Source organism: Mizuhopecten yessoensis, unplaced genomic scaffold (genome assembly GCF_002113885.1).
Source record: "Mizuhopecten yessoensis strain PY_sf001 unplaced genomic scaffold, ASM211388v2 scaffold9301, whole genome shotgun sequence".
NCBI lineage: Eukaryota > Metazoa > Mollusca > Bivalvia > Pectinida > Pectinidae > Mizuhopecten > Mizuhopecten yessoensis.
Window position 1 is genome coordinate 965,174 of NW_018407979.1, and position 13,440 is coordinate 978,613.

At 35.4% G+C, this 13,440-nt stretch overlaps 1 protein-coding gene across 2 annotated transcripts; it reads left to right on the top strand.

Annotated features, from left to right (window-relative positions):
- Window positions 1-454: 454 nt before the first annotated feature.
- On the top strand, window positions 455-11,331 carry LOC110457741 (tctex1 domain-containing protein 1-like). 2 transcript variants are annotated; one of them, XM_021509129.1, is made up of 2 exons: window positions 455-485; window positions 7,434-11,331. In XM_021509129.1, the coding sequence occupies exons 1-2, from the start codon at window positions 480-482 to the stop codon at window positions 8,292-8,294; spliced, it is 867 nt and encodes a 288-aa protein (XP_021364804.1). In that variant the 5' UTR covers window positions 455-479; the 3' UTR covers window positions 8,295-11,331. The 2 variants fall into 2 exon arrangements, with proteins under 2 accessions (XP_021364804.1, XP_021364803.1); XM_021509128.1 differs by lacking the exon at window positions 455-485 and adding an exon at window positions 4,785-5,555.
- Window positions 11,332-13,440: the final 2,109 nt, after the last annotated feature.

The following is a 13,440-nucleotide window of genomic DNA, read 5'->3' on the forward strand; positions in this document are numbered from 1 at the left end:
GTATAGACACGAAAAACAACGTACTATCCCAATTCTAACACACCTTAACAAATATACTACGCTTATATGTTTAGAAACATTGTATTTCCTTGTACAAAAGTACTTTGTGACCTGAACTGGCGACGTGTCATTCTGCAGCGGACTGACCAATCGGAAAGAAGCTTTCAAAAGTCGGTCATTTAGACCCGCCCATACTGGCGAGAGCTCGATCTGCATGTTGACGAGGCGGAATATTTGGATTGTTCGTGAACGTCCTATTACCAAAGTTTAAACGACACATTCGGTTTCCTATTGAACAAGTTCATACATGTACATGTCAGTATGCATACCAATCTGTGCTTATCGACAAAATCGGTGATTATTTGTATAGATTTGTGGAGAGTTTTGTATAAATGCATACGACACATGTGAAATGTTTGATATGATTTCGGATCTAACTAGATGCCTTCACACGGATGGAACGAACGTTTCAGTTATAAATGGAGGTAAGAGCAATGAATGTGTTATATTTACTTTTTAATTCATTCAACAAATGCATTTCATCGGTCGTTTCTGTTATGTTGCCTACTAGCCTTATCAGCGGGATTTCGCTATGAGGCGAGCGTGACGCCATATTGTTTTGGTTAGAAACGGGGCGTGGCTTAAGTGCGATGGGAGGAGCTTAACACGATTGATCATGATTCTATCGCAGATTAGAACATGGTCCGTAACCAATCAAAACACGCGTTGCAAACGAATCGTGTTAGAATACAATTTTGAGGACCTAGCAGGAGTTGTCTTATCAGGCGCTAACTAGTCCTATGCCACCTGGCTGATATCTCCCTATGTGTGCATGCCTGCGTGTGTGCTGGAGATGTAATGTGTTAATGTATTAATGCATTAAGTTAGGGTTTTACCAACAATCTGGTCTGTTATGATCGACCGATTGATACCATAACACTGGAACATGTAAATTAAGTGTATTTCCAGTACAGGATCTTTGCACCGGATTCAAGTATCACAACAACGTATAATTTAACCATAGATCGATGTTATGTTATAAACACTGTACATCATCATTGTATGCAAGGGTCCAGTTGCTCAAAGCCTCATCACCTAAACAAATTTTCAAAATGTATTTTTTTTGGACCTTTATAAAAAAAAAACATTTACAAATATTCAGCTCACCTGGACCGACAAGGGATAATTTGGCTATATTGAACGTGATTTCTTCTATGGAACTAAGAGATTGGTGTCGACCATATTTGGTTGGAAGCATTTACAGGTCGTAAGTTTCCAGAATTGTACGAATTGAGGGGCTGAGGAAAGGGATCAAAAACGAATAAGTTGGTCAAATTGCTTTGCTACTTCTTCTGTTGAACTGAGAGATGAATAGTTTCTCGTGAGGATTCAAAACTTGCAAAATAAAGGGGCTGACCATTTGAGGCTGAGGGGCGGTGCTAAAAGGGCATTTTTCGGCCATATTGATTAAAATGACTTTTTCTCCGGATTTAAGAAATTGTTTTAAGTATTTTATTCTCTAGAACTAAAGGATTGATGCCAATCATATTTAGTTGGATGCATTAACAGATGATGGGACTTCAAATTCCATAAGTTGAAGGGATGACCACCTGGGGGTTGAATGGCAAAAAAGCGTTTTTTAATTTAGAAATTATTGGGATTCCCACCCTGCAACCATACATAATATTGCTGATAATAAGAGACAGATACATATATTCTACTAGAATGACCAGGGGTCTGACCCCACCCGTGGGGACTTAGTTGCTTGGTAGCAATCGAGATGCTCACACCATAACCCTATATATATATATACAACTGCCAGGCACGAAGCAACAGATACATATGTACAATAATAATATATTAAAATTGACACTGGGGTCTGACCACACCCTCAAAGGGCTCGTTTGATGGTAATAACCTTGGAACTGTTGATATCCTAGACCTTAAGACATATGTACAATTGCTGGGCATAAAGAGACAATTACAGTCATGTTTTAGAAATGGCTACGGGGTCTGGCCAAAACCTTAGGGACTTGGTCCCTGTGTCATAATATGGACACTTTTGCGATACCCACCCTATCTTAATATAAACATGTATTGAGCACACACATACTGGAATGTTTGGCCAAGGAAAAGGCAATGTCCCTTACATATTATTAGCCTTACTGCTGAAGAATATTTGGCCACGATTGCTTAAATATCCAGATGAGCCATCTTGACCTCTTGTTTTGCATTTGTTGACATAAAATGATCGATTACTGGAACTGAAATCATTTGAGAGTGCTTTTTTATTTCATCTAATTTAAGATTTAACAAGCCTCTCAAAGATCTTATCCCGGACAAGTGTATCCACACGTTTACCGGTGTGAGATAAATATAATCTTTCACCCCCTTGGATATTTTCTTGCTTTGAGATCTTCCTCATCTCTTCCGACTATCGATTTTAATGAAGTGCCGATAATTTAGTTTTTTCTTGCTTGGTAAATAGTATGGGTCTCGCTGGGTATAAAATGCGCATTACCCGTCAAACCGGGTATCTATTCACGTCCGACGGCTAATCGATCCCGGCCGCCTTGCTGAAAGGCGCGCACGCTTACCCATGCGCCACCCGACCACCCGAAATAATTGTAAAATGTCCCTATAATTTCGGCTAAACGACCAAGGAGACTGATGACAGGTGTACTTTAGACAATGTGCTCTTTTATAACAACTATGCTGCTACACTCCAGTTGAGCTAAATATGTAATCAACACTGTCAGAGGTGCTATAATCTTATAAAATATATAGTTTGTTAAAAAACAAAATCAGGTTAACACGGTGACATGGACATGTGAAGCAATATTAGTTTGAACCCAGTACGCATAGCAAAAGCTAGTAAAATGTCTCTAATTTCGGTTTCTTTATTTAGCCTCAAACCTATATCTTCTATTTCCAAGTTGCCATGTATTTGCTCTGAGCTTCTACTGATGATTTATTTCTCGAATTCTTTGGTTAGTCATTTTGTACACTTTCTCGAATTATTTCATATCCTGCAAAACATCTTTCCTTGTTCATTATCATCGGTAGTAAATCATTATTTTTTCGAAAGAGTGCGTCTAATACTGTACCAACACTTTTTTTTTTTCCGATAAGACACTCGTTTTTTTTTTTTTATGTTTTTGTAAATGAATTGGCATATATATTTTTTCTCATCTTTTAAAATTGTCTGCTCTCAATATCCTCTTTTGAAATTTTTCTTTTCAACAAATTGTTCAAGTCGCGAAACCCGTGGTTTTTTTGTTCGTCGCTAAACTTGCCTCCTGCTGTGTAGCATTTGTAGTTGAACACAAGGACACATTGATAGATCTTTCACGAAAAGGTCTCGATCATAGGCCTAAAACTTTTCCGTTTACATGTGGCCAGATCGTGATCAAGAAAACGGAGGGTAAGTGACATCGATTGATATCATAACATCTGCCCTGATCGACTACAGTTGAGCTAGACATGTTATAAACATTGTTAAAAAGTGCTATAATATTATTAAGTATCTAGTTATACCCCGCATCGAAGTTAGGGAGGTAACATACTCGAACCTGCGTGTCTGTCTGTCTGTCTGTCTGTCCGTCCCTCCGTCCGTCTGTCTGTCGGTAAAAAATAGAACATCTTAATTAAGCAAATTATTTATAAAATAGGCTTAGTAAATAACATACGTCTAAGAAATGAAAGATGATTTAGCTTCCCCTAACTGAAAAAATATATATAATTCCATAATGGTTATCAATATCATAAATCAAAATTGTTTTTACTTCTGGTCACTTACTTTAATAATCTTGCTGCACTGGTCTGTGTATGTTTAGGCCCCCGCCATAAAATAGGGGGCATAAACATACACATCCGTCCCGTCCCATCCATGAGCGGGAGTATTTATGTCTTACAGACATTTTCTAGTTTATAATATGTACGTGTACGTGTAACAAGTACGTCAGGTACTGTCCATGTCAAGTGCAAGAATGATGGTAAAAACTCGCATGTACACGTACGAACACGCAATCACGTGACAAGACATTAACATGATAATACAATACCGGTGAGAAATGCACAGGAGGACACATGGACTGCACAAGCAGGTTTGACAAATACGTGTATTAAAAATGATGGCGTAAGACATACGTTGTAATAAAATAATTGAAAAGTACAAAATAATTGACATTAATATTACCACTCTCGTAATATACGGAAAGTTTTAAAGATTTTAACAAACTATATTTAATACAAAAAATTTACATACTGTACCCCCTTTCATTCCTCTTAAACATGTTTTCGTTTTCAGTAAATGCTTATATACTTTCTTATTAAAGTCTCCCTGTAATGTTGACGATATGAAGTTAAGGTATTCCATGTATAATGAAGATGGCAAACTTCGGCCAACATCGGGAAACTTCGTAATGTGGGAATTCCCCCTAATCATGACGTCATTTTCGGTATAAGTTACCGCCCTTTGGGGAAACCCCGATTGTAAACAAATGACGATTTTTATAAACAAACGATACATGGATTGTTATCTCTCAATGCTTTAGAGTTTAAAGGTTTGTTTTTCCTAATTTTAACAAAAGGTTTTTCCTAACTTCAACAAAAGTTGATGACGTGATAATAAAAAGATCAAGTAAAAACATAAATGCTGTAAACGTCACACTTATTTATACATTTGTTGGGAGTTAATAACGACGAATCAATTTTATTGTATTTGAAATATCTAACCGTTTTTAAAAAAAACTCCATTTGCGTACGTCATGCCAGTAATTTTGTGTTATTTTACACGCATAAACTATATGTTCTATTGTGTTTTTGTTTACAATACATACATCATAATGCCACACATTAATACTTTGTGTATTCATTCATACTAAAACTATGTAAATATAAATTTGCATATCAGAACCACGGGATGAAAATACCGTTTCTATTTCCTGCAAAATATCAAAATTCACTCAGAAAAACGTAAACTATGTACATGTAACGCTTGGTTTCGTTACTTCACTGTCACATACATTGTACATACACCTCATAAGTAATTGTCAAACATTTCTGGAGAAAAACGGAAATTACTATATGTGACGAGACTTGATTTAACAATCGTTGGTTTGAATTTAAAACTGGGTTGACTATGTATAGGATTTTCACTCATGTGAAGGGGTCAAAATTGACGTTAGAGGTTTATTTTATTTGCAAGTATTTATTGCTACTAAAATAGACTAAAGAATAGAAAGAATAGCAGTTGTATTTGTTATGTAAATATAATTTGAGAGTGTGTGTGCGATGCCTGTTCAACAACCGGAAGTGCTTTCAAAGGGACTGGTTATAAGCAAACGTAAGAAAGGGTTCTTTGAGAAATGTTAAGAAACATTGTCTGCATTTAAAGCCGAATAAATAAATGTAAAATAATTACATTGAAGCATAAATAAGTCCATGGGAAAGAAAGTGAAAGTCAGACGGCCATGATTTGGCTAGTCATTTCTTTGGCAGCGCCTTTGGACAGCACTACTGGTATACAAGGAAAGCAAACTATGGCTACACAGGTATGTATTTAACATGCAAATAATAATAACGAATGTTTTACGGTGCTACGATTAAGGTAGAGAACCTACCATTTTAATATTGTATGCATACATAGATTTTATTCCAACAAAATTAAGATTTTACATTCCTTCGACTCGGCTCGGAAATATAAAAGTATAACCTTTATTTCAAAAGTTGCAACCAGCCTTATGATTTCGACTTTTTCTTTAAAATTGTATTTCTGCGCTTGGTCTAATTTATATTCAAATTGTTTAGCCGTGCTTGAATTCGCAACATTAGACGGGAAATGGTTCCATAAATCAACAGGTCTCCGTGCAAATGAAAATATTTTTATATTTAAACTTAAATCCAATTTCTTTTCTTTTTTATATATATTTTGTCCACGTGTAGATGAATTTTCTCTGATATTAAACATGTAGGATACTTTATAGTCATGTATTCCGGACAATATTGTTTAGACCTCTATCTGTATTTGTCCTTTAACATTTGTTATATCAGTATATTTGTACAAAAAAAAAGGTTAAAGGTTGCAGATATTTCTAAGGGTTGTACATTTTGATATAATTTCCAGTAATGTAATAGAAAACAATAAAGTGATGTGTCATAATAACCCCCTCCCTTCCCTTCCCTTCCCCCCTCCCCTCCCTCCTTATGTTCTAGATCTCCCCACAAAGGATCTTTGTAAGTTTTCCTCTGTTGTTAATAAAGTTAGTATTAAACGTTTTATAGATTTCTAACCACGACGAAATAATTGGCCAAAATGATTTTAAGGCAAAAGTTTGCCTAGTGTCTTAGGCAGTGACGTGAAAGATGAACTGTTTTGTTGGGCTGAAAAGTGATATCTCGATAACAGAGTCACTGATAATGATAAAATTAATACCCGAAGAAACACTGGAAATTTGATTGGAAATTGTATGTCAAACGAAGTTAACATAGAATCCAATGCGGAAATGATGTAACGTGAAAAATGTACGTCACGTCAAAGTGTACTAGCAGATATAGTGAGTGGGTAGCTTGACCGGTATTCCGTCTTTGCGTATTGCAGAGTTATCTTCTCTTGTGAGCAGGTATTGATTGTTACGTCATTGGTTTGTGTGAGAAAATTACGTCGTTTTCTCAAAAATTGATGACGTTACTCTCACAAACCAATGACGTAACAATCAATACCTGCTCACAAGAGAAGATAACTCTGCAATACGCAAAGACGGTATAGCCATGGGTTAGGTCCTTCACTGTCTCATATTGAAGAGGCTCTGGGCGGGAATCACCATAGCGGTGGTATTTTTATGAAAACAAGAACTTAATAAATTCATCCATATAACATGAATGTATAACTCTTTGCTATCGTTAATGAGCAAGCACAATTGAACCAGAAAATAATAAATTGACATTAATTTTGTAATGTAAATTTAAGATAGCATTGATATACATGTACTTTATACTGGGAAACTTTCGCGCAGTCAAATTTTCGCCCTACGCCGATGAAATGTATTTTCGCCCAATGTCAATTTCACCACTATGTTTATTATATCGCTTATTTCTGTTTGCTTTGATGATAAATTTGCCATTATTACGAAGGGCGAAAAAAGCAAAAATTGAATACAGTATATTTCAATATTGTGATGAGATGATATTGTCACTTCTTTATAATAATCAATTCGAGGTCATTACTATCTTTCTCTCTTGAGAGTTTACATTAATGCTCTTGTACCTATAGATAACAAGTATATAATAATTGCTTCCCTTGGTTAAACTTCTTGGACGACATCTTAACCGTTACATAACACGGTTAACTCAAAGCTGCAGTGAAAAATATATTGTTTAGCGATTCTGATTGATTAATATCAATTAACATGTATATTTCACTTTTTTAAAAGGGAACCACACCATATGAGACACGTGTAGCAGAAAGCTCAAAGGGAAATCAAGCAACGTCATTTTTCAAGACAGCATTAGAGTATGAGGATTATAAAAATGAATCATTGGGGAGTTCATCTGATCCTAACAAACCGACCAAACGGCAACCAGATTCCAAAAAAGCGACCAAAAAGCAGTCAGATTCTTCAACTGATTCCAAAAAACAAACCATAATGCAGCCAGATTCTTCAGAACCGAATGCACAAACGATTCTGACTAGAATGACTGCACATCTTCACGTACAATCGCCAATTTTAGCAAGTGTTGTTAACACCGGCGAAAAGAAAGCGTCTTCAACGCATGGAACACCACCATCAAATAAGATGTTGTCCCTCCTGCGTCGAGAAAAGTCAACAACATCACAAGAAGGAGACACCGGGGCAGGAAACATGATGCAGCTGATAAAGCTCAGAAATATCGCCCGAAATGTGAAGAATATACAACACGACAGACAGAAACGACTGGAAAACACAGGAAACGAGACGATTTACATCAAATTCAGAAAATTCGATCACAAAGAAGCCGAGGAAAGCATGAAAGACGCCCTTAAAAGCGGATTACAACACGTGGTCTACGAGCCTAAACGATGTAAAAGTCTGTCATTGCAGCTCAGTGACAGAATCAGGAACAGTATGAAGCGACTTCAGTTTCCCAGGTACAAATTTGTATCCTTTGTAACCATTGGTCAAAAAGGAACACAAGACGTGGTCATTGCCAGCAGATGTGTGTGGAATACCGATGATGACAACTATGCTAGTGTAAGGTTTGAAAACAAGACACTCTTTGCTACAGCTGTTGTGTTTGCTTTACTTCAAGAATAACAAATCAGGAGAATTATTTTAACAATGCATCAGAACATATTTACAGACGTTGCAACCAATTGAGAGTTTAAGCTAATATTAAAATATATTTTTCACTGTCACAAAATTAAGATAACTTTTATTGTGCATCTAGAGGTTGTGACGATGTCTGTAAGTGAAGTTTATTAGAAGGAAATCACGTGATCGCGTCGGTGTTCGGTTGAGTAGTGTTATCGCAACACAATGTAGCAGACAACTCGGGAAAGGCATGACTATCCGTGACTACACTGTATACTTTAATATCCACAAATATGTAGTTTAACAGTTTCAATAAATATTTGATATTTTCATAGCATTTCTAGCATTAATTGAAATAAAGGCCATCTCACTCGACACTCTACATCCGGGTTTCAGTCGACCTTTGATCCATCAGCGAAAGATGAGAAAAAAAATTGTTCGAAAAACACACATTGGAATCACCGTATGGTGAATTTCCTTTATATATGTATACATATATAACAATTATGTATAGCTTAACAATCACTGTAAGTTGAGTAAATCTCCTAGTCACACTTTTAAGCTAACTTGTGACGAAATCTTTCAAACCCCCGTTTACGTGCAAATGTATAGAAATAAGTATGTGGTGGGAGGAATACCACATGGTTACTGTAAAACTGGAGGTGAAATTAAGAATAGATTAGAAAGTTCTATACATTTACTGCTCCATTTTCATATTCACACCTAAATCGGTGTCGTTTTGAAATTTTGTTTGGTGATTTAAAACAAGTTTTTTTTCGACGGATCAATTCGTTATTCGGTTTGGTTTTTAATTAAAAGTGGTGATACGCCTTTTCAAACAATTAAAATAATGATCAAGTATTAACGTTCGCACCTGCTTACATTTCCAAAATATATGGTACGTCAAAATTGATTTTTTTTTTCGCTGAATCAATCTCGCTTACTTCGACTCTACTCGTTTTCGACAAATATGAAACCCCTGATCTTTGGATTAAGGCTTTGCTGTGGCCAAAACTGATGGTGCACGCGGTGAACAGGAGGTTTTTCAATAGACCATGATAATTAGAGATTTTTTAATTCCAAAAATAGGTTTTCACTCTAGAAATGTTAGAAAGGTATTTCTACATGGCCCTCCAATTCCAAGGAAAGCGTTACTCATGAAAATGTAAAATAGCAACTGAAAGCCCTGAACATGACCGGGACTCAATATCAGCAACAGGCAGTACCTCGTTCCCAAAATTATTTATCAGTTATGTATGCTGTTATAGCACTTTAAACCCAATTAAGAACAGTATTCCCGTGAGTTAAAAACCTCTCGTTGCAGCGTCATTTCTGTGTTTTCTGCTCGTTATGACTACATTCTTGTAAGTACTGTGTTGTGTGAAAATCCTTCGGACAACATAACCAAGGTCCAAAACAAAGCCCCTAACAGATGATATAGTCACCCAAAGTTTTAACCTCCTGAAAAGTCATACATCAAATTAACATCGGAATTCAAATAGTACATATGTCATTGAAGTGATACATACTGACGTTGGCATTATAACATGTTGATACATTTTACAGTCAATTTGAATACTTCAAAATATCATTCTAATTCATTTGAGATGTAACAAGGCATTTGATTAGTCAATCAAAACCGTCCGCAATTTTTTTTATTTGCATATGAAGCCCGGATCGGGATTGTTAATAACGTCGATGACCCCGACTGATCCTGACACGTCATGAAATTGGTTATTCATTACGTCACGAACAATAGCGTGACCCCAAATTCCGCCTTACTTTAAAAATATATGACGTCACCAATCCAACGCAGAAAACAATCAAAATATGCTAAAATCGTCGATGCTTTCGTTGGTTGTGGTTGATTTAAATATGAACGGGGAAAACCCTACTTTATTTGAAAATTTGCGTCGATATATCGTGATTATACTGTCGCAAATATCCGTTTGTCTGGCTCCGCTCCTAGTCGCCAGTAAAAGTCAATTTGCGACAGTAAAATCGCGATATACCGCCGAAAAATTCAAAATAAACTGTATACCTAGGTCACGAGGATGTTAAGATCTCGTCAAAAGGAATACAGGCTTCTAACCAAGATGGTTTTGGCTTTTGGTAGACACAAGCATCATAGTAAATTGCTCCGATAACATATCTAACTGTTATATGTATATCATGTCAGACCAAAAGCTGTGTGACTGAACTTTACATAAAGTGGTTTTTTATGACATTTAGCGGTTGTATAAGAACAAAACATGTTATATACAACATAAAACTTTTCAGTTTTAATGTTTATAACACGTATATATCTTTCATAACCCAACAAAATGTTACAAAGATTCATGTAAAGTTCATTTATCAGTCTTAAATCACGTGGCCTTCGTTTTTCTCGTTCACAATCTCAAATATATATGTTTAAATACGAATTTTACTACGTTTTTTGTTGTCTCGCGTAGCGACATCTCTTTTGATTTGTGACCGGTATGGCTCATGGCCTACATGCATGTGTATGAACTTTATATCTTATGTCATTTCGTAGCACTAAGTTGGGTTGCAAATAGATTGACATGTTAAGATGCCGGTACACTTTTTTTAATATACCATAAGCATTAATGCATCGTTATTGACAAAGCTGTCGTCGTTATATGCAATTTTAATAAATAATGTAAGAGTGGAATACATAATTAAAAATCACGTATCCGAATTCTATTTTTTAATTGGAGTCTTTAAGTATAACTTATCATGGGGTTGACATTATGGTCTTAAACTTTCATTTAGAGAGCTTGTTGAAATTTCAGCGACAACAAATCCATCAGTTAGAAATGACGAGAAGATCTTACCTCTAAGTCAGTATTATGTATCAAAGAAAACCAAAAATAAGAATGGCAAGGTATTATCCTCAGCAATCAATGTGAATTTTCTCTCCATTTCAATAAGTGTATCAACTTCAATATTGTGGCATGTCAGTCATACACAAATTGAAAACAAGATATATCCTTTAAAACACTGTTGTTTTAATATTGGTTGTAATAAATACTAAAAAGCTGTGTATCTCTGGAATATTCGTTATTATTTCATTTAGTACATACACATGTTATTGGTTAATCAAACCCGTGTAGATTCGCGAAAAGAGTAGGCCTCATGCATTCATTTACATAGTCGTAGGAGGCGACTCTTGTGGGGGCCAATCGGAGATAGTTTCTAACTTGTATTTCGTTAAGGAGATATGGAAGAAATCAATGATAAACCTGCTGTATCCCGCTGCATGTGTATTGTGTAAGGCGACTAATGCCGGATTTTATTTTGTGCTTTAAGAAGGTGACTTTGACAAGACCAGACTTTATCTGCTGTCCCTTTGCAATACTTGTGATCTTTTTTTCGTTTCCTTTCTAACACGTGTTATCTTTTATCGCATCTACTTTCACTTTTCTAGACGTCCTATGTGTCTAACTAGACATCCGTCCTCAGATGACTCTTGCTGTTTCGTATCGGATTTGGAGAAAAACTAGTCGAGAAACCGTTTTTTAATTTAAGTTGAAGCTACATTGTATACAGTCATACCACAGTCCTCTACCACAACACTCACGTTTTTGTGCATGCCTGTTATTGTAATAGTTCCTCACTCTTCACCAGTTAGGATTATGGCAGCAAGCTTGCACCGTATAATATCACGGATGACACGCTAACTCCAGAACTTACGGCTAGCTGGACTGTATTTTGACTGAACAAACTCTATTTGTCCCAAGGTGAAACAATAAATCGAACTCCAGGGCAAAGTGATAAAACTCCGAAAGCCTGTCGAATTCATGACATTTTCAACTATTATAAGTTGTAAAATTTTATTTCATAACTGTTGTAAATAATATAAATAAAGTTTATATTTAAATATTTCAGGATCCCCGTCCCTCCGCCTTAAATGTAATGAGGCATTGTTTTGTTTTTTTTTCAACGGCATCGCTATTGCTTAAGCAAATCATTTCTGAACAACAACCCATATCTTGCGGAATTTTCTTCAAATTCGATTAAAAAAAAAAAATGACCAAAATGAAATAAAATACATAATATTTGATGCAAAAATGGTTAATTAGAAATATAACACATACAAAATAATAACGATGTCAATATTGATGAACAAAACATAAAAACAACTGAGTAATTTTCTAACAATTATACTAAAACAAACAAAAATGCCCATTACACGAATCAATAAAATTCCGATTGCCAATGCAACACGTTTAGGACAACGAAAAGAAAATATAGATGGCAAAAAAATAAATATCTTGCGGACTTACTTCTACATATTCTACAAATCTTTTTTTACAAAAAATACAAAAATACAAAAAAAAAAAAGAAAGAAGAGAGACAACTCTTACATTTGTACCAATAATAAACAATTTACAACATACAACATATATGAATATAGCACTTAAAGATGAGAAAAAAAATACAGTAGGCATTTCCAACCAACAAAATTACTTCAAATGTAATAACCAATATAAAACAAATTGCACATTGTGTGTGAATAACATTATAACAAACAATGTACTTTACTGTGTCATAGCAAAAATGTCACAATGAACAATAATAACAAAGTTCCACATACTTTACTCAACAATAATAAATTTCTACATACTATACAAATAACATACTACGTTGTGATGTAAAAAAATCACACTATACAATGTACAACACTAATAAACCTTTACATTCTTAACAAAACAATAATAAACTTTCACGTTACATACAGATAACAACATACGATATTGTGGTATAAAAATATCACATTTTAAAAATAACAGTGTTGTATGTAATATAAAAAAAGGAACTTGAAATGTAGGCCTATTGGGCATATAACCACAAATATAAAACATAATCCTGACTATTGTGATGGCGTGTGATACACTTACTTGTATGTATAAAATACTTCCCAGGCCAAAATGTCTTTTCTGTTGGGTATTGCACAACCGTATAGCCTAGTACCGCATTCCTTACAACCTTTCTGGTCCAGGTATTCAGATAACACCACGAGTTCTACCCTGCGACTAGGTTAAAAAGTTATTGGCGTATTCGTGATCACTAGTACTGGAGGGATCCTTATCGGACGTTCGTGTCGGCTCATCAGTCAAATTGTCAGTAGTAGGGGCCTCAGTAG